At 41.9% G+C, this 23,061-nt stretch overlaps 1 protein-coding gene across 13 annotated transcripts in view; it reads right to left on the bottom strand.

Moving 5' to 3' along the window:
* LOC129731818 (contactin-3) overlaps window positions 1-23,061 on the bottom strand; it is a 485,474-nt gene that overhangs the window by 69,626 nt on the left and 392,787 nt on the right. For all 13 annotated transcript variants that reach the window (XM_055692254.1, XM_055692900.1, XM_055692422.1 and 10 more), the window contains one exon: window positions 16,845-17,055. In XM_055692254.1, the coding sequence (XP_055548229.1) occupies window positions 16,845-17,055 (211 nt within the window). The remainder of the gene's footprint in view (window positions 1-16,844; window positions 17,056-23,061) is intronic.

Raw genomic sequence — 23,061 nt, 5'->3', positions numbered from 1 at the left:
CCATCAGTTTCATTACTAAACCGTACCGGCTACATACGGACGCTATCTTGAAAGAATTCTGGACGGACTGACCAAAAACATGGATATATTCGGCACCTGGCCCCTTTTGGTGCCTCGAAATTTTGTTACAGAAGCGGCTAATTGAATTTTCTGTTTTATTACAAAATGCTGCTGCTAGCGGAAAAAACCTTGCAAATATGCATCTTTTTGTTGGTGTTAATTTTACGACAGCGGCCGGCGCCCCATCATTCTGATTCCAAAACCGCACCAGTGACATGCGGACGCTAGGTGATAGCAGCTGAAAGGAGGAAATACAAAATAGTACCGGTCATCTCGTGCCGGTTTCACCCGTAATGCTGGTGGCTTTAGTAGTAAATGGCTACTGCAAAACACTTAAATGGCTGGAATTCTGGACGGACTAACCAGGAAACTATAATCGGCAACTGGCACCTTTTGGTGCCTCTAAATTTTGTTACAGAAGCGGCAAATTGAATTTTCTGTTTTACCAAATGATGCTGCTAGCGGAAAAAACCTTGCAAAAATGCATGTTTGTGTTGGTGTTAATATTATGACAGCGGCCGGCGCAGCTTTCAAGAAACTTTTGTCTCTTCCATTCCATAATTTATGTAGCCCATCCCTCTTTTAATTTATCTGACGAAGCCTTGGTATAAAACGTACCGTTCGAACATTTCACCCCATCAGTTTCATTACTAAACCGTACCGGCTACATACGGACGCTATCTTGAAAGAATTCTGGACGGACTGACCAAAAACATGGATATAATCGGCACCTGGCCCCTTTTGGTGCCTCGAAATTTTGTTACAGAAGCGGCTAATTGAATTTTCTGTTTTATTACAAAATGCTGCTGCTAGCGGAAAAAACCTTGCAAATATGCATCTTTTTGTTGGTGTTAATTTTACGACAGCGGCCGGCGCCCCATCATTCTGATTCCAAAACCGCACCAGTGACATGCGGACGCTAGGTGATAGCAGCTGAAAGGAGGAAATACAATATAGTACCGGTCATCTCGTGCCGGTTTCACCCGTAATGCTGGTGGCTTTAGTAGTAAATGGCTACTGCAAAACACTTAAATGGCTGGAATTCTGGACGGACTAACCAGGAAACTATAATCGGCAACTGGCACCTTTTGGTGCCTCTAAATTTTGTTACAGAAGCGGCAAATTGAATTTTCTGTTTTACCAAATGATGCTGCTAGCGGAAAAAACCTTGCAAAAATGCATGTTTGTGTTGGTGTTAATATTATGACAGCGGCCGGCGCAGCTTCCAAGAAACATTTGTCTCTTCCATTCCATAATTTGCGTAGCCCATCCCTCTTTTAATTTATCTGACGAAGCCTTGGTATAAAACGTACCGTTCGAACATTTCACCCCATCAGTTTCATTACTAAACCGTACCGGCTACATACGGACGCTATCTTGAAAGAATTCTGGACGGACTGACCAAAAACATGGATATATTCGGCACCTGGCCCCTTTTGGTGCCTCGAAATTTTGTTACAGAAGCGGCTAATTGAATTTTCTGTTTTATTACAAAATGCTGCTGCTAGCGGAAAAAACCTTGCAAATATGCATCTTTTTGTTGGTGTTAATTTTACGACAGCGGCCGGCGCCCCATCATTCTGATTCCAAAACCGCACCAGTGACATGCGGACGCTAGGTGATAGCAGCTGAAAGGAGGAAATACAATATAGTACCGGTCATCTCGTGCCGGTTTCACCCGTAATGCTGGTGGCTTTAGTAGTAAATGGCTACTGCAAAACACTTAAATGGCTGGAATTCTGGATGGACTAACCAGGAAACTATAATCGGCAACTGGCACCTTTTGGTGCCTCGAAATTTTGGTACAGAAGCGGCTAATTGAATTTTCTGTTTTACCAAATGATGCTGCTAGCGGAAAAAACCTTGCAAAAATGCATGTTTGTGTTGGTGTTAATATTATGACAGCGGCCGGCGCAGCTTTCAAGAAACATTTGTCTCTTCCATTCCATAATTTGCGTAGCCCATCCCTCTTTTAATTTATCTGACGAAGCCTTGGTATAAAACGTACCGTTCGAACATTTCACCCCATCAGTTTCATTACTAAACCGTACCGGCTACATACGGACGCTATCTTGAAAGAATTCTGGACGGACTGACCAAAAACATGGATATATTCGGCACCTGGCCCCTTTTGGTGCCTCGAAATTTTGTTACAGAAGCGGCTAATTGAATTTTCTGTTTTATTACAAAATGCTGCTGCTAGCGGAAAAAACCTTGCAAATATGCATCTTTTTGTTGGTGTTAATTTTACGACAGCGGCCGGCGCCCCATCATTCTGATTCCAAAACCGCACCAGTGACATGCGGACGCTAGGTGATAGCAGCTGAAAGGAGGAAATACAATATAGTACCGGTCATCTCGTGCCGGTTTCACCCGTAATGCTGGTGGCTTTAGTAGTAAATGGCTACTGCAAAACACTTAAATGGCTGGAATTCTGGACGGACTAACCAGGAAACTATAATCGGCAACTGGCACCTTTTGGTGCCTCTAAATTTTGTTACAGAAGCGGCAAATTGAATTTTCTGTTTTACCAAATGATGCTGCTAGCGGAAAAAACCTTGCAAAAATGCATGTTTGTGTTGGTGTTAATATTATGACAGCGGCCGGCGCAGCTTTCAAGAAACATTTGTCTCTTCCATTCCATAATTTGCGTAGCCCATCCCTCTTTTAATTTATCTGACGAAGCCTTGGTATAAAACGTACCGTTCGAACATTTCACCCCATCAGTTTCATTACTAAACCGTACCGGCTACATACGGACGCTATCTTGAAAGAATTCTGGACGGACTGACCAAAAACATGGATATATTCGGCACCTGGCCCCTTTTGGTGCCTCGAAATTTTGTTACAGAAGCGGCTAATTGAATTTTCTGTTTTATTACAAAATGCTGCTGCTAGCGGAAAAAAGTAGGAGGGTGGTATTCAAGACACGACCGCAAGACGTTGACTACCGTATTCTTAAAAAAATAGTACCGGTCATCTCGTGCCGGTTTCACCCGTTATGCTGGTGGCTGTTAGTAATAAATGGCTACTGCAAAATACTAAAATGGCTGGAATTCTGGACGAGAATAATCGGAAACTGGTACCTTTTGGAGCCACGAAATTTTGTTACAGAAGTTTTGTAAAAGAAGCGTTGCAATTCCCTCTACTATTTGCTTCAATGGAATATTTTTTTTAAGAATACGGTAGTCAACGTCATGCGGTCGTGTCTTGAATACCACCCTCCTACTTTTTATGCGGGGGATACATGCCGCGTAAAAAACCGCGTAAATTCCGGAATCCACGTAAAAAACCCGCGTAAATTCTGCAATCCGAGTGAAGAGGAACCGAAATCCGCAAGAAAAAAAAAATACCGCGTAAATTCCGGAATCCACGTAAATAAACCGCGTAAAAGCGACCTTAGTGTATAGCTATTGCAAATCAGGTTCTGAAGGTTCGTGATAATCTGATCGTAGTAATATAGTTTTATGAATTCTTCCGATTAATACACCTTCAGAAGGGTATGACGGCATATATCGTATGTAGGTACGGTAGGCAGCCTATACACCAGAGAGACGCAGAGACACTCACCGTTAAGGCAACTGTCAACATCAAAACGGATAACGGCAATGCAAAATTATACAGCTCGCCCGTTTTGATGTTGACAGTTTCCTCAACGGTGAGTGCTTTGTCATTTCTCTAATATACAGTTTCACTAAGGTACAGTACGGGCGTCTCGCTCAGTTCGTAAAGCGATAAGACAACGTGTGGTGCGCCGCAGTCTCTTACCGAAGAAAAAAAAGAAAAGAAACCTCTCGTCGTTTCAGCGCGTGTACAGGAAGTCTGTGTACACGAGAAAGTCTTACGAGCTGTAGCGCACGAGCTGTATCAAGTATGTACAGTACGGGCGTCTCGCTCAGTTCGTAGTGCGATGAAACATCGCCTTGCGCATCGCAATCCGAACCGAAAGAGAAGCGAAAGAGCAACCTGCAAGTTGCATGTGACGTGTCTCGTCTCGTCGCACATGCATGGAAATTCTACGAGCGAGAGAAAGATTTCTCTCGTCGCTTGAAAAAAAAGCGCGTGCACGGGAAGTCTGGTCGAAAGCAAGTCGGCAATTAGGATTCATCGCAAAAATTGGATCGTTGCCGCCTGCTTGGACTTGACACTCTAGAGCACCGCCGCAAAGTAAAACAGGCTGTATGCATTGCCATGATTCTGAACGCTGAACTGGATTCCCCGAAGTTGCTGTCATTGATGAATTTCCGTGCATCTCAACTTATGCCGAGGCCCTCTTCGATGCTTTTGAACCAATTCCACCGCACGAACTATGAACCTGTTGCCTTTTGTGTGAGAACATTCACGAGTGTCGAGCATCTTTTTGAATTTGGTGTGCCTAGTCATATTTTCAAACGTAGATTAACTAACTCTAGTTACTTTTAATAATTATCCTTTTTTCATTAAGACTTTATGTCAGATGATGCACTAAGAAATGGACAAATAAACAAATAAACAAAGAGTTACATAAAGTAAAGCTTGATATTTTTCTTGGAAAGTTCATTTACTACCTTCATTTTAATGATAAAAGATTTTCGGTGAAACACGTTAAGAGTTTCAAATTTTTCCAAATTGTAAATTATGAAAAAAGTCATTTTTTGGGCAACCCTATGTAAAAAGGTATCCCCCAGGGATCAAACAAAGTCAAACAATTTTCTTACGCAGGACTACGTCTTTGTTTTCTATACTAGAGTACTTTTTGTAAAATTGAAAATGAAAGTGGTAACTGTTGCGTCAGATTTCGAACGATTATAGCAAGCGAACGACTTAATGCATCTTAGTCATTTATATGTCAGTGGATAAATAAAATTTGTGACAATTGTTTGATATAATGTTAAATATTGTTGCTTTACTACTAATGTGGAATTACGTAACGCAAAAAAAAACAATTTCTAAACCCCTAACCCCCCATAAGTAACGAAACGTAACGCCAACACCAACCCTCCATAAAAACTACGTAACGCTGTAGAAAAATTTGCATAACAAAAAGTCTCTTTCTTGAAAAGCCTCTTCAGAGATTTTTTTGTTACGTAACGCTGATCTTACCTCTCCGACTCCCCTATGTAGCAAATCGTAACGCTCAAGGATACCCCCCGCCCCCTATGAGCGTTACGTAATTTATGAATACCGCTTTAACGGTGAAAATAGACGAGTTTTCTCATACACTTTCCTCGCTATTGCCTTGATTCCAGGGCACGGATAGCAATAACATAGACGGAATAAATTCCACTTCCTACATATTTTGACTAAGTAAAGTGTTTTGTTTCGTTTCTCATTCTCGAGTGTGCCTCGCTCCGCCTTTATTGCAAAAATATACTCTCAAATCGATACAAATGACTGCGTGTAGAAAATTCAACTTCATTCTTTTTCGTCACACGGCAACGAATGAAGTCTACAGTATAACTGTTATAGGAACGCGATATAATAAGACTCGCCGAAGTCGAACGCCGCGACCGAATATTGAGCAACTGCGGGACGCCGAGAAGATAGGAAAAACGCGCTGCAGCTGGCGGCAGCGCTACCCACAGGAGAGAAGCTTGGCGCAGCTACTCTTGAAAATGGCTGGAGGAATATCTGATCCGCCATAGGTAGGACTGCTGTAGCGCCACTAGGTACAAGGGCTCCGAATCACAGAAATGACTGGTTTGATGTTGAATGCAAACGGTTAATCGAGAGCGAACGTGAAACGATATCGACATTCGACAGGCCAGAACAGACAAAACTCAGTCCTCCGGAGGAGGAAGATGCGCCAGCAAGAAGATGGAGATCGCTTAGCGATGGAAGAGCTGTACCAAGCTAACGACACTCGGAAGTTCTACAAAAAGCTGAACAGCTATCGTAAAGGCTTCGTGCCGCAAAGCCGATGCAGGAGCTTGGACGGCAACCTCCTTACAGACGAGTTTGAGGTGATCGACTGATCTTGGTGCACGAGCAGATCAGGATTCCAGCCCCCGATCTCCTGGAGGTGGAGGAGGAGATTGGCCAGCTGGAAAACAATAAAGCTGCTGGAGTAGACCAACTTCCCAGCGAGCTATTGAAATACGGCGAAAAAACACTGGATAAAGCCGTACACAGGGTCATTGTCAAGACTTGGAAGGAAGAACGAGTACTGGAGGAGTGGATGGAGGGTATTGTGTGTCCCATCTAAAAAAAGGGCGATACACTGGAGCGCTTCAATTACCGGGCAATCACTCTGTTGAACACCGCCTTCAAGGTACTCTCCCAAATACTCTGCCGTCGATTATCACTATCGGCGAAGAAGTTCGTAGGGCACTACCTGGCGGGATTCGTGAGTGCCCGCGCCAGCACGGATCAGATGTTTGGCAGGTTATGCAGAAATGCCGCGAATATACAACGTGCCCACACATCATTTGTTTATCGATTTTAAATCGGCGTACGACACAATCGATCGATACCATCTATGGCAAAGTGACGATGAATCGAGTGTTGTGTGTAGTTCGAGTAACGGCGGCACTCTTGAGCCCCTTCGAAACCCGAAGAAGTTTGAGGTGATAGTCTTTCGTGCCTACTGTTTAACATTGCCCTGGAAGGTGTCATTAGAAGAGCGGGGATTAACACGAGTGGCACGATATTCCAAAAGTCGGTTCAACTGTTCGGCATCGCCGACGATATCGACATTGTGGCTCGGACCTTCATGAAAATGGCGGATACGTACATCGGACTACAGGCTGACGCCAAACAGATTGGACTAGTTATCAATGCATCGAAGACGAAGTACATGAAAGGAAGAGGTTCACGAGCAGACAGCGCTAACCTCCCACCTCGAGTTCAAGTTGGTGGTGGTGAAATCGAGGTGGTCGATGAGTTCGTGTATCTGGGCTCACTGGTAACTGCCGACAACGATACCAGCAGTGAAATTCAACAACGCATTATGGCAGGAAATGCATACTTTGGTCTCCGAAGAACGCCGCACCAAGTTACCCATCTACAAGACGCTGATCAGACCGGTAGTCCTCTACGACCATGAGACATGGACTATGCTTGTAGAGGTCCAACGCGCCTTTGTGGTCCTCGAGTGGAAGATGTGGCGTACCATCTTCGGTAGACTGTAGATGGAAAATAAAACGTGGAGAAAGTGAATGAACCACGAACTGTAGGAGCTGCTTGGGGAGCCATCTATCGTCCACACCGCTAAGATTGACAAGTTGCGGTGGGCTGGGCATGTTGTAAAGATGTCGGATGATAGCCCAGTAAAGGTGGTTCTTGAAATCAATTCGTCAGGCACGGGACTGAGAGGTGCACAGTGGCCAAGGTGGACCTGCGGACCCTACGCAGACTGCAAAATGGCGAGACGACTGTTACGTACAGCAAAGGCCACACCACGGCTTGGGACTGTTTGGTAAAATAAGTAAAAAACGCATCATCAAAGAGAGAGAGCGAATTGCGAGTCAACTATCACGTCATAGAATCGGTTCTTTTCAGAACTATGAATCGTTGAAGATAAGAGATATGATAATTTTTTCATTTACTACTAGTGTAAAATTTTAATGTATTTCTCAATAATCATTTTAACAATAACGAGAATGATAGTGTTGCTGTGTAAAGTTTGTCACAGCAAGATATAACCCTCATTTTGAAAATTATTACTGCGAATTTGAATAATTTTATGATTTGAATGTTTCTTTTTGCACAGTCGAACACCGTCTTCGGTTAAATATCGATTACGCGAATTAGTTATTCTAGAACCAGGGTAACTTTCGCATCAAGAAAGCACAAATTTTTATTTGGTGCTCATGTCAATCACTCAGTAATATCGAAGGTGTTTTGTTTCGTTTCATATTCATGAGTCTGCGTCGCCCCGCCCACATTGCAAAAATCTACGCTTAACTCAATACAAAAGACTGCGTGTAGCAAATTAAATTTCATTCTTGTTCGTCACACGGTAGCGAGTTGATTACAGCTGTCAGAGGTACGCGACATTAGGAAACGAGAGCTAATTACGAGTCAACTTTCAGGCACTGCGGAAAACCTTACCTTTATTCTGCATACTGCAGCAAGAGGTACCATCGTATGCTGCAGGATATTTTGCTGGCACAGCTACCGAAGGGCCAAGGAAAACATTCAATGTGGTGAATATGTGGTGCAATCATCAGCATTTTGTGGCACGCACTTTTAATTGAAAATTATGAAATCTTTTCAGAACTATACAGTAAAAAATTCTGAATATTACACGTCACGTGAAACATTTTTTCATTTAAATTTCAGTTGCTTCTGACGTAAACCACGATTTTGTTTGAAAATCATGTGCAAAATCATTTAAATTTACGTGAAATATTATGGAATTTTCTATTATAAGCAATCAGCAGGTTTTTCCAAATATCGTCCAGGGGGTTAATGAAATCATAAAAAACTAATCCTTTGCAGGAAGATACTCTGCAATGTTATGAACCATCATGGAAGAAATTATCGCTCTAGAACATGTTTTACCCCCCTCTCCCCTGACGATAACAGGATAAACCTGACGATATTAGAGCCGATATCCTACGTAGTATTGTTTTTAATTGGATTTATTTATTGAATATATTTTTTTACGCGGTTTTTTATACGTGGATTTTTTCAACGCGATACCATCAACTGCGTAAAAAACACAAGTGTTTAGCGATTTAATGTCTGATCGGAGTAAAATGAAATTTGGATGTATTTTTGCATGGAATTACTGCATTAATGTAAATGTCACTCCAAAACTGAGAGTTGGGATAGAATTTTGAAATAAGTACCAGAAGCACAAAATCGCTCAAGAAGCGATTTATTTTCCATACCTCAACGTCATTTCTGAGCAAAATGGCGATTATAACACTGCTTATTTTTGATATTTCTTAGTTTTTTTTTTTTTTTTCAATATACACTAGTCTTTTTTACCCGGGGATATGCAGCGCGTAAAAAAATCAAAGTTGCAAAAACGTGACACAAAAAAAATTAAAAACAGTGTCAGCAGTTGTACCATAAATTCATCACCATGTCATAGAATTTGCAATTTTGTAATCAATTCAGCTAAAAGTGGAAAACGGAATAGTTCCTTTTTCATTTTTGTATAAAAAATACACTTCGTTCGGCAAAGTTGTGTTACAATAAAAAATAAACAACTTTGTCGGTGTTCGTGACAATTCGATCGAATCGGCACCACTGCAGTAACGAGCATAAAATCGATCATCGCCATTATCGTTTCGTCAGTTTCGAATAGCTCCGAGTATTATATTGTATCGACTGCACACACATACATTGCTGCAGCATCAGTACCGAAGAATAAAACACATATGTAAATACACTTGACTCTTTGCTATACATAAGAAATGTACATATAAGCCATTAGATTTTAGCGCGAGTTCAGTTCTCGTTAGACAGTAGAATAAATTACATAGTTAAGAAGCAAGTTAAGCAGTAAAAGTTTATTCCGAAAGAATAGTCCCGCGGAAATCGGTGACCGGTGAATTTTTTTTCTTTGGCTCCGCCGTATAAGGAGCCTGACAGTGTCGAGTCTCGCACATCAACCGGTCCTTCGAACCGGATTCGACCGATTGAAGCGAGCTAGGAGAAGCAGTTTTGATAAAAAGCGACAAAGGTAGGCGATCGTAGATCAACTATATCGCATTCAACCGCGTGGTCGTGAGCACAAAGGAATTTGCAATGGCCGCCGCTGAGAAAAAAGCCGCCATTCTGTCGCTACGGAGGACGCTGAACGCAATTCATCTGCGTGCCTCAAAACTTTTGATTTTTGTGAGCTCGTTTAAAGATGAAGATACGTTAATTCTCGAAACTCGTGGGCAAGTTTTAGAAGAGATGCGAATGACCTTTTTTGAGATCGAAAGCAGGCTGTACGGGATGGTAAAGGATGATGAAGTGTTGTCTATTGAGATGGAGGGTGAAGAATTTTTCGATTTGTTGAGCGAAATTAAGTCCCAAATTACGAAACGCTTAAAGCCCCTACCCGTTGCCCCAGAAGCTAGACCCTCTCTTGATGCAAGTTTCGCCCAAAAGCCGTATCCCGATTCTTGCATAAAACTACCGGATATTTCGTTGCCGCGATTTAGTGGCCATTACGAACAGTGGTTGTATTTTCGCAGTCAGTTCAATCTCCTTGTCCGTCGTAATGACTCGTTAAACGATCAATAGCGGTTGCATTATTTGCGGTCATGTTTGTCTGGGTAGGCTGCTATTATTGAGACGCCCGAAGAATCGTTCGCGTCTTTGTGGATGGCATTGGAGGCACGTTACGAAAATTGTCGCTGGTTAGTTGACCGCCATCTTGCAGAAATTTTTCTGCTCAAGCCACTCCAACTTGAATCATCTACCGGGTTACGAGAGTTGGTTAACCTTGTGCAGAAAAATCTCAGAGCGTTGTCGTCGTTAAAATTGCCTCTCGATACTCTTTCCGAGTCTATGATAGTACATGTCGTTGCGTCTCGGCTTGACAAGCAAACACATAAGGATTTCGAATCGCATGTGGTAGGTACCAACCTAGTAAAATGGCAAGAAATGGTCGACTTTTTACAAAGCCGTTGCCGAATTTTGGAAAATTTAGAGCAGGATCACAAGGTAGCGTCTCGCAGTAATAGTAATAGTATCAAACCATCTGGAGGTAAATGGAAGCCGAATGTATTGGTGAGCTCCAATCTCGATTATGATAATAAAGGAAAATTTTTGTGTTTTAATTGTTCGGGTGGGCATTATATCAACGAATGTCGCAATTTTTTGTCGAAATCCCCAACCCAGCGGTTTCAGCGTGTGAAGGAGCTTAAGCTGTGTGTTAATTGCTTTAGCAATCGGCATGTGGTCGTAGATTGCAAAAGTGGCTCGTGCAAAGAATGTGGTCTGCGCCATAACACTCTGCTACATTTCGATTCGAAACCAGCAGACGCGAGTACAGAAGTGAAATCAAATTTCGAAGCAAATAAAGTAGCTAGAGCAGATTTTGCCCGTGTCGAGCTGTGTACTATGATTCAACCAGCCGTATTGGGTGAAAAAATAAACCCCGTCTCGATGGATTCGCCCGGACCAGAGGCGTTTTGTTTTCCGAGCGAAGGGTTATCCAATGCAGAGTCGAAGAAAGTTCAATTGATCTCGGCTAATGATTAAGCCTTGTTACATACTGCGTTGGTACTTGTGCGCAGTGCCAGTGGCGAACTGCAAGAATGCCGAGCGGTCCTTGACTCGTGTGCAATGTCGACGTTTATGACAACTGCGTGTGCGAAGAGATTACGGCTGAAGACCTTTTCGTCAGATGTGTCCGTAGTAGGATTTGGTGGAGCAGGAAAAAAGATCACGGAATCGGTTGTAGCTCACGTCAGTTCGAAGACGTCCTACTTTGAAGCGTCGGCTGGGTTTTTAGTTACCCCAAGAATTACGAACAAGTTACCTTTGCAGTCGTTCAGCATTGCAAATTGGAATATTCCCGATTGGATCGACCTTGCAGATCCGCAGTTCAATAAAACGGCAAAAATCGATATTCTCTTTGGAATGGTTGAATGGGACGAGATGATGTTAAGTAAGAGCTATATTCTGTCGAAAGAACTTTCCACTTTTCGACAAACAGATTTTGGCTGGGTTGCCGGTGGTCATGTAAAGGAACGAGATCGTTACCCGAAAGTACAAGCGCTTGCGGTGACAAACGAAGAGCTGGATAGTCAAATCTCGAAAATTATGGTTATAGGGCATATGGAAAAGGTTGGTGTATTTGATCCAATAGAGCCGCAATCGCAGTTGCAATATTTCATGTCACATCATGCAATCAAACGACCCGATAGCAGTACAACAAAGTTGAGGGTGGTGTTTGATGCCTCGGCCAGAACTAGCAATGGAATATCGCTGAACGATCAACTAATGGTGGGACCAACATTGCAACCTCTGCTTATCGACATTTTGCTTCGCTTTCGAACTTATAAAGTCGCGATTACATCGGATGTTTCGAAAATGTTTCGACAAATTCTTGTACGAAAGGAAGATCGCCGGTTCCAGCAAATTTTGTGGAGATCCAGTCCCGAGGAAAAAATCGGTGTTTATCAGCTAACAACAGTCACGTATGGTACGGCAAGCGCGCCGTTTCTAGCAGTTCGAACGTTAATGCAGATTTGTGAAGATGAAGCAGAACAGTATCCACTCGCAGCAGAGGTTGGTAAAAAGACAGTTTACGTCGATGATGCTCTTTTTGGCGCTGATACGATTCAAGAGGCACTTGAGATAAAAAGACAGCTTGTGGGTATGCTCGGAAAGGCAGGCTTCGAGATGCACAAATGGTGTTCGAATTACAAAGAAGTGTTAGCTGATTTGCCAGCGAAAAGCTTGGAGCAAAAGGTGTTCATGAACGAAGATGGGCGAACCAAAACTCTCGGGTTGAGCGTCGATCGCTTTTCATGAAGGTGTTAATACTAAGCGAACAATCTTGTCGGATATATCTGAGTTATTTGACCCTATTGGGCTAGCAGGACCAGTAATAATGACGGGCAACCTTATTATGCAAAGGCTATGGCAAACGAAACAGAATTGGGACGATGCGCTTTGGAGAATCTGTGGAACGAGTATCGACGACAGTTGCTGGCGATGAAAACGATTCGAATTAGTCGCTGTGTGCTTCCCTTTACAAAAACAGTTTTTGTTGAACTTGCTGGGTTCTGCGATGCTTCTCAAAAGGGTTATGGCGCTTGCGTGTACTTAAGGTCTCGAAATTCGCAAGGTCAAGTCTCGATACGATTGTTGTGCTCTAAATCTCGCGTCGCACCTCTCAAGGCAAATCGAACCACGATTCCGCGCTCAGAGCTATGTGGAGCCCATTTGCACGCTCAGTTAGTAGATAATGTTAGACTATCACTACCAATCACCATAAATCGAGTTCGGCTTCGGTCGGATTCCACTATTGTGCTCAGATGGATTAACACTTGCCCCAGTAAGCTGGATGTATATGTATCGAATCGAGTTGCCAAAATTCAGCAGCTGGGGGACCCCAGTATTTGGTCTCATGTCGGCACACACCAGAATCCGGCAGATTTAGTCTCACGTGGAATCATTCCTGAGGAACTCGAGACATCCGAACTTTGATGGTGTGGACCATCATTCCTTAGAAAGAACGACGTCGTCTGGCCGAAGAAAGTGCAGATAGATTCTTCAGATGAGCTTCCAGAACTGATCGAGATTATAGCCATGCCGGTGGTGGATGAGAGGCTGTCATTGTTCGACAACTGCTGCAAGTACAACATCATGCTTCGAGTCGTCGCGCGTATCAAGCGCATGTTCCAGAACCGCAAACGCACCGCAGAAAATCGGCAGCGTGGTGAATTCACTGCTGAGGAAATGCGATCGGCCAAGCTCATTGTCATTCGTCTCGTCCAGGAGGAGAGCTTTCCGGAAGTATTCGCCCAATTACGAAAGCAGGTAAAGTCGAAGAACCATTCGCTAATGCCGCATTCTCCCTTTCTAGCCAACCATGGAGTGCTCAGAGTCGGTGGACGCTTATCAAAGTCTGCTTGCTCATACGATACGAAGCACCAAATGATCTTACCGAAGAGCCATCCTGTTACATATGCGATTGTCTGGTCAATGCATGAGTCCAATATGCACGCCGGTATCCAAATTACGCTTGCTGCAACACGAAGCGAGTATTGGATCATAAGAGGGAGAAGCGTGGTGAAGAAAGTTGTGAAGAATTGCGTCGATTGCTTCAAGAGCAACCCTCGTCCCGTTCAACAGTACATGGGGGACTTGCCAACCAGCCGGGTTCAAGGACAGTATCCATTTTATCAAATCGGAATCGATCTTTGTGGGCCAGTATACGTGAAGCAGCGTAATAAACGATCGACCGTTGAACATAAAGGTTGGATTGTGCTGTATACATGTCTAGCAACCAAAGCAATTCACCTCGAACTAGTTAGCGAATTATTGACTGCCGCATTTTTGGCATCGTTCGATCGTTTTGTTAGTCGACGAGGCAGACCTATCACCGTTTGGACCGACAACGGCACAAACTTTGTCGGTGCTGCCAATTTGTTAAGCGAATGGGAGAAGTTCTTCAACAGTACCGACAACCAAGACGGAATTACACGAGCGTTCGGGAACAGTATCGAGAGGCGTTTCAACCCCCCTGATGCACCACACTTCGGTGGCATATGGGAGTCGAATATTCGCCAAACCAAAGTGCTTTTAGTCAAGTTTGCGGCAGGAGCAGCCCTTAGTTTCGAGGAACTGTCAACGGTATTATGTCGTATCGAAGCAATCTTGAACTCTAGACCAATCACGCCACTTTTGGATGATCCAGAGGATTTGGAATCGTTAACCCCAGGTCACTTTTTGATCTTCAGACCATTGAACGCCATCGCACGTCCTGACGTCACCGATCAACCCAAACACCCGAGACAGCAAAACGAACACATTACTGCGATTATTCAACATTTCTGGAATCGTTGGCAATCGGAGTATCTTTCCTTGTTACAAGTGTTACAATACGAAGGTGGAAGTAGCAGAAGGACAGCTTGTGCTCATCAAGAAGGACAACATGCCGGTCCAAAAATGGTTACTTGGACGTATCGTCGAAGTCTATCCGGGTAGCGAGAACGTAGTACGAGTCGTCGATGTAAAAACGCAGCATGGGATTTTAAGAAGACCAGTTTCGACGTTGTGTTTCCTACCTATTGATCCAGAGCAGAGTTTCGAAAGGAACACCTTTCAACGGCGGGAGGATGTTCGTGACAATTCGATCGAATCGGCACCACTGCAGTAACGAGCATAAAATCGATCATCGCCATTATCGTTTCGTCAGTTTCGAATAGTTCCGCGTATTATATTGTATCGAGTGCACACACATACATTGCTGCAGCATCAGTACCGAAGAATAAAACACATATGTAAATACACTTGACTCTTTGCTATACATAAGAAATGTACATATAAGCCATTAGATTTTAGCGCGAGTTCAGTTCTCGTTAGACAGTAGAATAAATTACATCGTTAAGAAGCAAGTTAAGCAGTAAAAGTTTATTCCGAAAGGATAGTCCCGCGGAAATCGGTTACCAGTGAATTTTTTTTTCTTTGGCTCCGCTGTATAAGGAGCCGGACAGTGTCGAGTCTCGCACAGTCGGAGACACATATTCCTTGAAATATTTTTTTTTTCACTATAACTTACAATAGCGATTTTCCACAATTTTTTAATGTTCTACAATGTTGTTTGGTTCAACAAAACATACAATTTCACTAGAAATATTTCTTTTTTATCTCTAGTATTTCTTGAGTAATTGGAGATTTCTATTAAAATAATGCACCTATTCACTAACAGATATCTACGAAGAGAGACAAATGCCTATATCTGCATTAAATGATGTTTGACTAGCACTTTAATATAGAAACGGTTTATTCTGCAGATATTCGCGGTTTTTTTAGTTATCCAATAATCAATTAGTGCATTATTCCAATAAAAACCTCCAATAGCTCAATAAATATTAAAAATAAAAACAAACTTTCTTCGGTGAAATTGTGTATTTTTTATAACAAGCAATATTGTATAACAATGAAAAACTGTAAAAAATCACTCAAAAAAGTTATGTTAAAAAAGATGAGCTTAAGAGACTTTCAATAGAAAACTCCACAAAAGTGTATTGAAATAGGTGAATAGAAGTATGGTGTCTTTGACAAATTTGTTTCTTATAGAATGTGTTGGAATTGCCGGAGAAAGTTAACTGCAATGACAAAAAGAAAACTTAATCAATCAATTATAACTCTTTTAAAAGGTAGAACATTTACAAAATGTAGAACATTTTTTTGTCAACATCACTTCAGTCACGCTTTTGCTGTTCTAGAAACAGTGCATAATGGTCCAGAAGCCGAATATAGGGGTTAATTTAGATCTAGAGCTCGACAAAAATTATTCCAGAGGAAAACTGTTCTTCTGCGAAGTTGTTGTAAATGATGATCTAGATTTTTAGCGTTACGTAATTTGTGTACGACGCCTAATTAGAAGCCACTGGGTTGGGAATCTTAAATATAGCATTTCTTTTGTAAAATTGGTCAATAAATCGATTAGAGATATTTTCATCCTGTGGAGGACACGGAAAAGGGTTCCAAAAAATCGCAAATATAGAGAGGAAACAGGCAAAATAGACAACTTTTTCGTGCCTTGCACAGAAGAAAACCATCACCAATCGATTTGTTGACCAATTTTACATAAGAAATATTATGCTTCAGGTTGTTAGCCCAGCGACGCTTGATTAGTGGAAATGACATTCTTTTTTGACCAGTTTGCGATTCAACAAAAAATACGGGTTTAATTACACTGATCAACACAGGTGCACTCCAAAAGCTCAAACCGGGAAAAATTAAAGATTGTAACTATTCAACCATTCCTATAAATTTGTGTGCCCCTAGCCATTACTACGCCATTACGCGTCAACTAACGTGGGAGTTTACCAAACTGAAACCATTCATCAGTATTATGTCGAAAATTTCAAACTAAATGTTAATATACAAAGATGACGGAAAAGTAAAGATTGAAATACCAAAATCAATAAACAAAAATCGAATTATAAAAAGCTCTAGTAGAGTCTCTTCCGGAAGACAAAAAAAAACATAATGATAAACATGAATTCCATGTCCCGCGAATATGAATATCATTTTTTTTTTTTGATGCCAACACCACACACATATAGCAACAGCCCCCGGCAAAATACCGAAGGAAAATCGACTACAACCAAACTGCTAGTTATTTGTTCCGGCACCCGGGAGCAAACTTAAACGTCTTAAAATGTACTCACCGCATTCGCTTTCGCACTTCCTGCGGTTCGGGCGGTTTCGGTCGCTTGAGCCGGCATATCGCGACAAAGCCGGCGACCATGATCGAGCTCATGATTACACCGGCGGCAGCCGCCACCGCAGCGAACATAACCATTTGCGAGTGCTGCTTCTGCTTGTCAGCGTTGGATGTTTCCGCCGGAGTTGGGTCCTCCGAAATGATGGTTTCATCCACTGGAATAGATGGAGAAGAATATTTGACGGTTGAAAGAATGTCAAAATGTGGTTCTGTATAGTAAAAATTCTGTTTTAACAATAGCTCCTAACTATCTCTAGAAAATTTTGAATTTTAACACAACATAATTGTTGTAAATGTAAAAAAGTGTTCCATCGAACGAGAACCATAATTTGGAATCTCCGCCCTCTGGATAAGCTTCTAGCGTAATAAGTTTATTGTTGCCATGGGCGAACGGTCCATTAGAAACGCCCAGCACGTACAGAAATATTCAATCTCTTCCGATAGCAACAATTACGTTAACAAATTTCGTGGCTCTCATTTGAAATTGAAATCGCACTCAAGCACTATTCCGGCACGGTGGCGGATCAGATTTATTCATCAAATTACGGCTTTCGATTAGGTATGCTAAATAATTCGGCTTCCGCTTGGCCCCCATAGATGATTCTCGCAACAAATCAGCAAAACATCTCGTTCAACTTAGAAGCTCAACTAAAAGAAGGCTGTCGGCTCCGGGTTTGCCTTGAATTTTGCGTGATTTTTTTTTCTCTTCAACCTGCCAAATCGGCTTTGGGTGATTGGGATAGCGAGTTTCGTTCCGTTTGTGGTCTTGTTTTGAGGGTAGCGTTTCCATGCCAAATGACCGATCGTCCAATGCCATTTTGCACGCGTATTTGGTTGAGCAAAATGAATATTTTTCACAAGGGGAGATTTTTAAATTCACCAAAGTACGTATTTAATGGAAACCTGATTTTCTCAATCTCACACGCTAGATTACAACCTAACTCTTTGATTTTCAAGCTCTACATTTTTAAGAGTAACGTCTTCTGAATCCAAAGATGGTGAAAGATATATTCTACACAGATTTAGAGAAAATCAAGTTTTCATAAGAACTCGTACTTTAGTGAATTCAAACTCGTTTTTCGCGAAATTTGTGCTTGCTAGAATAATTTTTCCACCATCTTAAATTCTAAAGACATAATTCAAAAAATGTAGTGCTTGAAAATCGAATCGAAGAGCTAAGTAGTAATCTAGCGTTGGAGACTTAGAAAATCAGGTTTCCATGAAAATACGTACTTTGGGGAATTTAAACTCGACAGCGCTGAGAACGACCATTTTCAAAAAAACAGTTCCGTCCTGGGTCTTTTCAGGATTGAAATAACGCATCAGTTTTAGCAGTTTCAGAATTTTAGAGATATGAATTCCAAAAACTGTTGAACTCTTGAGTTGTACAACATTGACGAATGGATGTCATTAAAAAACTTATATGTAAAACCTTAGTAGAAAGATATGTCGGAAGTTAAGTGCAATTTTTATAGCAACATTTTTTATTTGTAAACTTAAATAACACTTTTATCAAATTATCTTTCATAAATTGCCTTATGAAAGAAACCACACTGGCAAGAAGTAAACGCTTGCTGCCATTTACCGCTGAGCTATTCGACATCATTCGAGATAGTGCTGCAATAGCCGTTGAAGCCCTTTGCAAGCATTATTGGCGGGACTCTCAAATGTGGGCCTATCGTCAACCATAACCCCCAAGAGCTTTAAAGATCGCTTTGAGGTAATGGTGCAGTCACCGACTCTGATCACCGCCTGTTGCTGTGATTTGCGGTTATTCACAACCGTGACCTCCGTCTTATGGTGCGCTAACTCCAGTTTCCTGGAGTGCGTCCAGTCTTCGACCTTGCGTATACAGTGCGTGGCCGTCAACTCGACCTCCTCGATCGACTCGCCGTAAGCCTCGAGCGTCCCAGAATAGAACATTGTGGAACTTCTGCGGTAATAGGGACGCACTTCCGACCCTCATCTGTGTTGTAAACAAGTACTCGATTTTGAAAGTAATTTTCCAGAATCTTGTACAGCGACACCGGTACATGGATACTCCTGAGCGCAAGCGCTATGAAGTCCCACCTGGCGCTATTGAACGCATTCTTCACTTCAAGCGTGACGATTGCGCAATATCGTATGCCCCTTTTATTGCGCTGGAGGGCTACCTCCGCCTTTCGATGACGATAGCATGGACCAGCATGGACCTACCTTTCCGGAAACCGAACTGGTTACTTGCCTGACCGTTCACACCCTCCGTGTGCCTCACCAGTCTGCCAGATAGGCCTGTATGCCAATGGGTACCCTGGTGGTTTCCCAGCCTTCGGCAGTAAGACCGATCTCTGCCGCTTCCAACTCTCCAGGAAGAGGCAGTCATCCAGGCACTTCTGCATGACTGACCATGACCATCCCTGATCTGTGTCTGAGATACTGGAACATCGGACGTGAGACTCGACTACCATAGGCCAAGGACTGGGCTCATGGGGTGGGTAGAGTCCCCTGCCAGTGCGCCTTTGGTCATAGTTATTACGATCCTGTAGGCGTTGTATCATAGGTTCGTATTGGCACTCGCGCATAGCCTATCGAAGCAGGCCCTCTTTCTTGCCTTTATCGCACTTTTCAACATCGATCTTGCGCACCGCTGTGTGTCACGGAATCTGGCTGGTGGTCTTCTACGAAGATAATCAATCTACGATCCAGGTGGTCGAGGAAGAGCGGGACACTGGCCGCTTGAAGCGCGTTAATGTTAGACATCGATTCGTCTGTAAGGAGATTCAGCGGAAGCCTATAGCTGTTCAATACGCCCCAACTGGTGAGCAAGACGTGATGACCTAGGGCTCGCCAGAAACTTCCAGCTAACCCGTTTCCAATTTCTTCGAGGAGATTTTGAGACTGTCCATATCCTACACCTGTCGTTTCAATCTATGAAACCGGACCCCTTAAGTAATCGAACTGACAAACAGTGACCGCCGGTTGTGCGGTTTTTCCAATCTTATTTATTTCAATTCCAAGCGCTGTAGAGCAAACACATATACTAAAGTGTTCCATATTTTGTGTCTTTAATTTTCACGTGTTCCAAATAATTTTATTTCTCTTTAAGTTTTTGTATTACTGCCTCATTTTCGATTAGTTTTTGCCTTTGTGATCTGGGTATGTACAAAAAATGATATTTGTTTTACACTATTCGACATTAGCTCGGTTTTTGTAGAAATTTTTGTCTTCACAAAGTTCTGTATTTCGATCATATACAAATATATGCTGAACATTGGTGGCTTTAAATGCTGTGATGTCACACCCCGCGCAGAAATACTTTATGTTCCGTTACGTAGAATATTGTCATACGGAACATTTTAGCTTAGTCCGAAAGAAAGTAAGCCTTCTGTTGAATGAAATGAAAAACAGGTAGAGTGTAAAACAGGGACACGACTGTCTGCCGTTGTCCTCTAAAACAAGATCATTTGTAAAGAAAGCAGGAAAGATCTTGAAGAAAGGCCGCGAACGGTTCTGCTAAGCAAACGTTGGCGAAATATTTGGTTTCCATGACAGAAGACCGCGAACGGCGCTGTCAATATTCTAGGTAAGAATGTATCAACAGACTATGCAATAGGTGGCGTAGAACTTCGCGCAGCATTCTGCAGTGCCACAGTCACGTAAACTCAAACAAAATAAACATTTTGTGGAAAAACAGAAACAGAAGTCGCCGGTTCAACGGTGTTGATGCTCTCGAATGCGTTCTATCGAACATGCAGTACTAGATTAGGTTAAGAGCTTAGTAAGGTAAACAGAGAATGGAGAAAGCCTCCGACTCTGAGTTACCTGCAGGGTATATTTTAGCAGTGATGTACAAAGTAAAAGTTAAATAAAAGTAAAAGTTAAGTTAGCCGACTGCGCGTACAGGATTTATCCGAAATAAGTCCTGGTAGTGGCACAGTCTTTACAGCTATATTTTATAGGATTATCCATCAAATCTTATGTTGAAGGCTAGTCTAATATGAAACATCTCATCTCAAAAACAAGACGAGTAAGAAAACAAGTCTTTTTGTCAATTTTTTATGACAACATTATCTACAACATTGCAGATCACCATTTTTCTAAAATGCAAGACTGAAAGGATGGAATTCGCAACGCCACTAGCGGCGAAGCTCCGAACCTAAACTTCTTGTCATTCTCTAAAGCTTTTTATATACTAAATTTCTGAACAAATTCGGTAAACACCGCAGCTTCTAGGAAGTCGACAGCTAGAGATAAGTCTAGGTCAAAGTACGAATAATTTTGTGCACACTAGTGCCACATAGCGGTGGACTAACGTATGGCGAGTAGTTTTAATATGAATTTCAAAACTGCACACGAATTCGTTCTTTCAAAAACTTGTGATAAAAGGTCTAAAAAAACTACTATTTGACATCTGGGGTTAATTTCCGATCATTAGCAATGTTCTTAGTCCCGAAATTTTCCCCTTTTAGGTCGCCATCTTGAATTTTAAAATGGTAATTAGTGTTAATAGTTGGTCTCTGGGCATAACCCCGGTTTTGGATAAATTATATTGGGTGGCGATAAACCATTTTTTACTGTCTTCCAGGTACCAGAAGTCGCCATCTTGGATTTAAAAATAGCATCTGAAGTTAAGTTCTGGCTTCTGATTATCAATCTAGTTCCGGAAATATCCATAATTGTAATATCCATAACTACCATGGGATTATAAATCTCTCAGCTACATAGAAATTGTTCGAAATTATTGTCAAACGAGGTCTTCTAGCTGGAATGAAGTGTTATATTTCTACAGACCAGCATGGTTTTGTTTCCTTGGACGTTCGGTTACCACGAACTTGTTGGATTTTACGCATACTTGTTCTACACAACTAAAATGCCATGTGGACGTGGTTTATGCGGGATCTCGACATTGATCATCGTATACTACTGCGCAAGATAATCCTGCTTGGTGCCTATGACAGCTTAGTTACATGGCTCAGTTCATACCTGTGTGACCGATTACTTAGGGCTTAATTGGGAGCGTGCATCTCAACTTCGTTCGTTAACTTGAGTGGTGTGCCTCAAGGAAGTAACTTGGGGGCGTTGCTTTTTTTTAAATGACGTCGGTATTTAACTTGGTGATGAATGTTAATATAAGTTCGCGGAGGACCTAAAACTATAATTCATCGTGAAGTGCATGAAAGATTGTCACCGCTTGCAGCAGTTACTGGATATGTTTGTAGAATGGTACTATCGTAATAGGCTGATGATCGGTATCCCTAAATACTTTGTAATGATATTTCATCGGAGCTCGCAGCCTATAATGCTTAATTACCACATCGATGAAGTAGTGCTCAAAAGGGTTAAAGAGAATGACTTGGGTGTGGTAATAGAAAAAAAAACTCTCCTTTGCCAGTCATCTATTCGCCATCACAGCTAAGACTAATCGTCAGTAGGGGTTTATAGCCAAAATTGCCAAAGATTTCGTTAATCCGTATTGCTTGAAAGCTCTGTATTGCTCTTTAGTGCGACCCATCTCAGAGAATGCTTCACTAGTTCAACTGACATGGAGTCTACGAATCGAAAAAGTGCAAAAAAGATTTGTCCAAATTGCTTAAAGGAACTTGCCATGGGGTGACCCACAGAATATACCTTTATATAATGATCGATGCAAGCTTATCAATTTTGACACCCTAGCTCGACGATGGAAGATTCAGGAGGCAACATTTGTCGCTAAGCTTCTGAACAATAAGGTTGACTGTCCCAATAAGGTTGACAATAAGGTTGACTGCTATCATCACTGATATTTGTGTCCCACAGAGTACTTGTGGCACTTGTACTCTTCTGCAAACATGGTTTCATTACACAGCGTTTAGTTTTAATGAGCGTATGTCTTCGATGATATTTGCATTTAATTCTGCTGAATTTCGTTGTCTTCCCAGTTGTTTCTCCAGTGAAGTAGCAAGATCCGTTTGTTTTACATTATGACGTTGACGATAATGATGTATTCATATTCATTAAGACTTTATGTTAGATGGATAAAACACAAAGCTTTTTTGATTCTATCAACAGTCGTTTTTATCACTACTCGCCAAATTCACGCTCGATTTTCTCAAGCTTTTTTCAAAAAAAAAATCTAAATCAAGAATAATGTGCTTCCAGTTGTAGAAAATGTATTTGAAACATCATTTTCATTCGTGCCTTGT

Source organism: Wyeomyia smithii, chromosome 1 (genome assembly GCF_029784165.1).
Source record: "Wyeomyia smithii strain HCP4-BCI-WySm-NY-G18 chromosome 1, ASM2978416v1, whole genome shotgun sequence".
Classification (NCBI taxonomy): Eukaryota; Metazoa; Arthropoda; class Insecta; order Diptera; family Culicidae; genus Wyeomyia; species Wyeomyia smithii.
The sequence above is the reverse complement of the archived record's forward strand: the minus strand, read 5'-3'. Positions and strand labels throughout refer to the sequence as shown.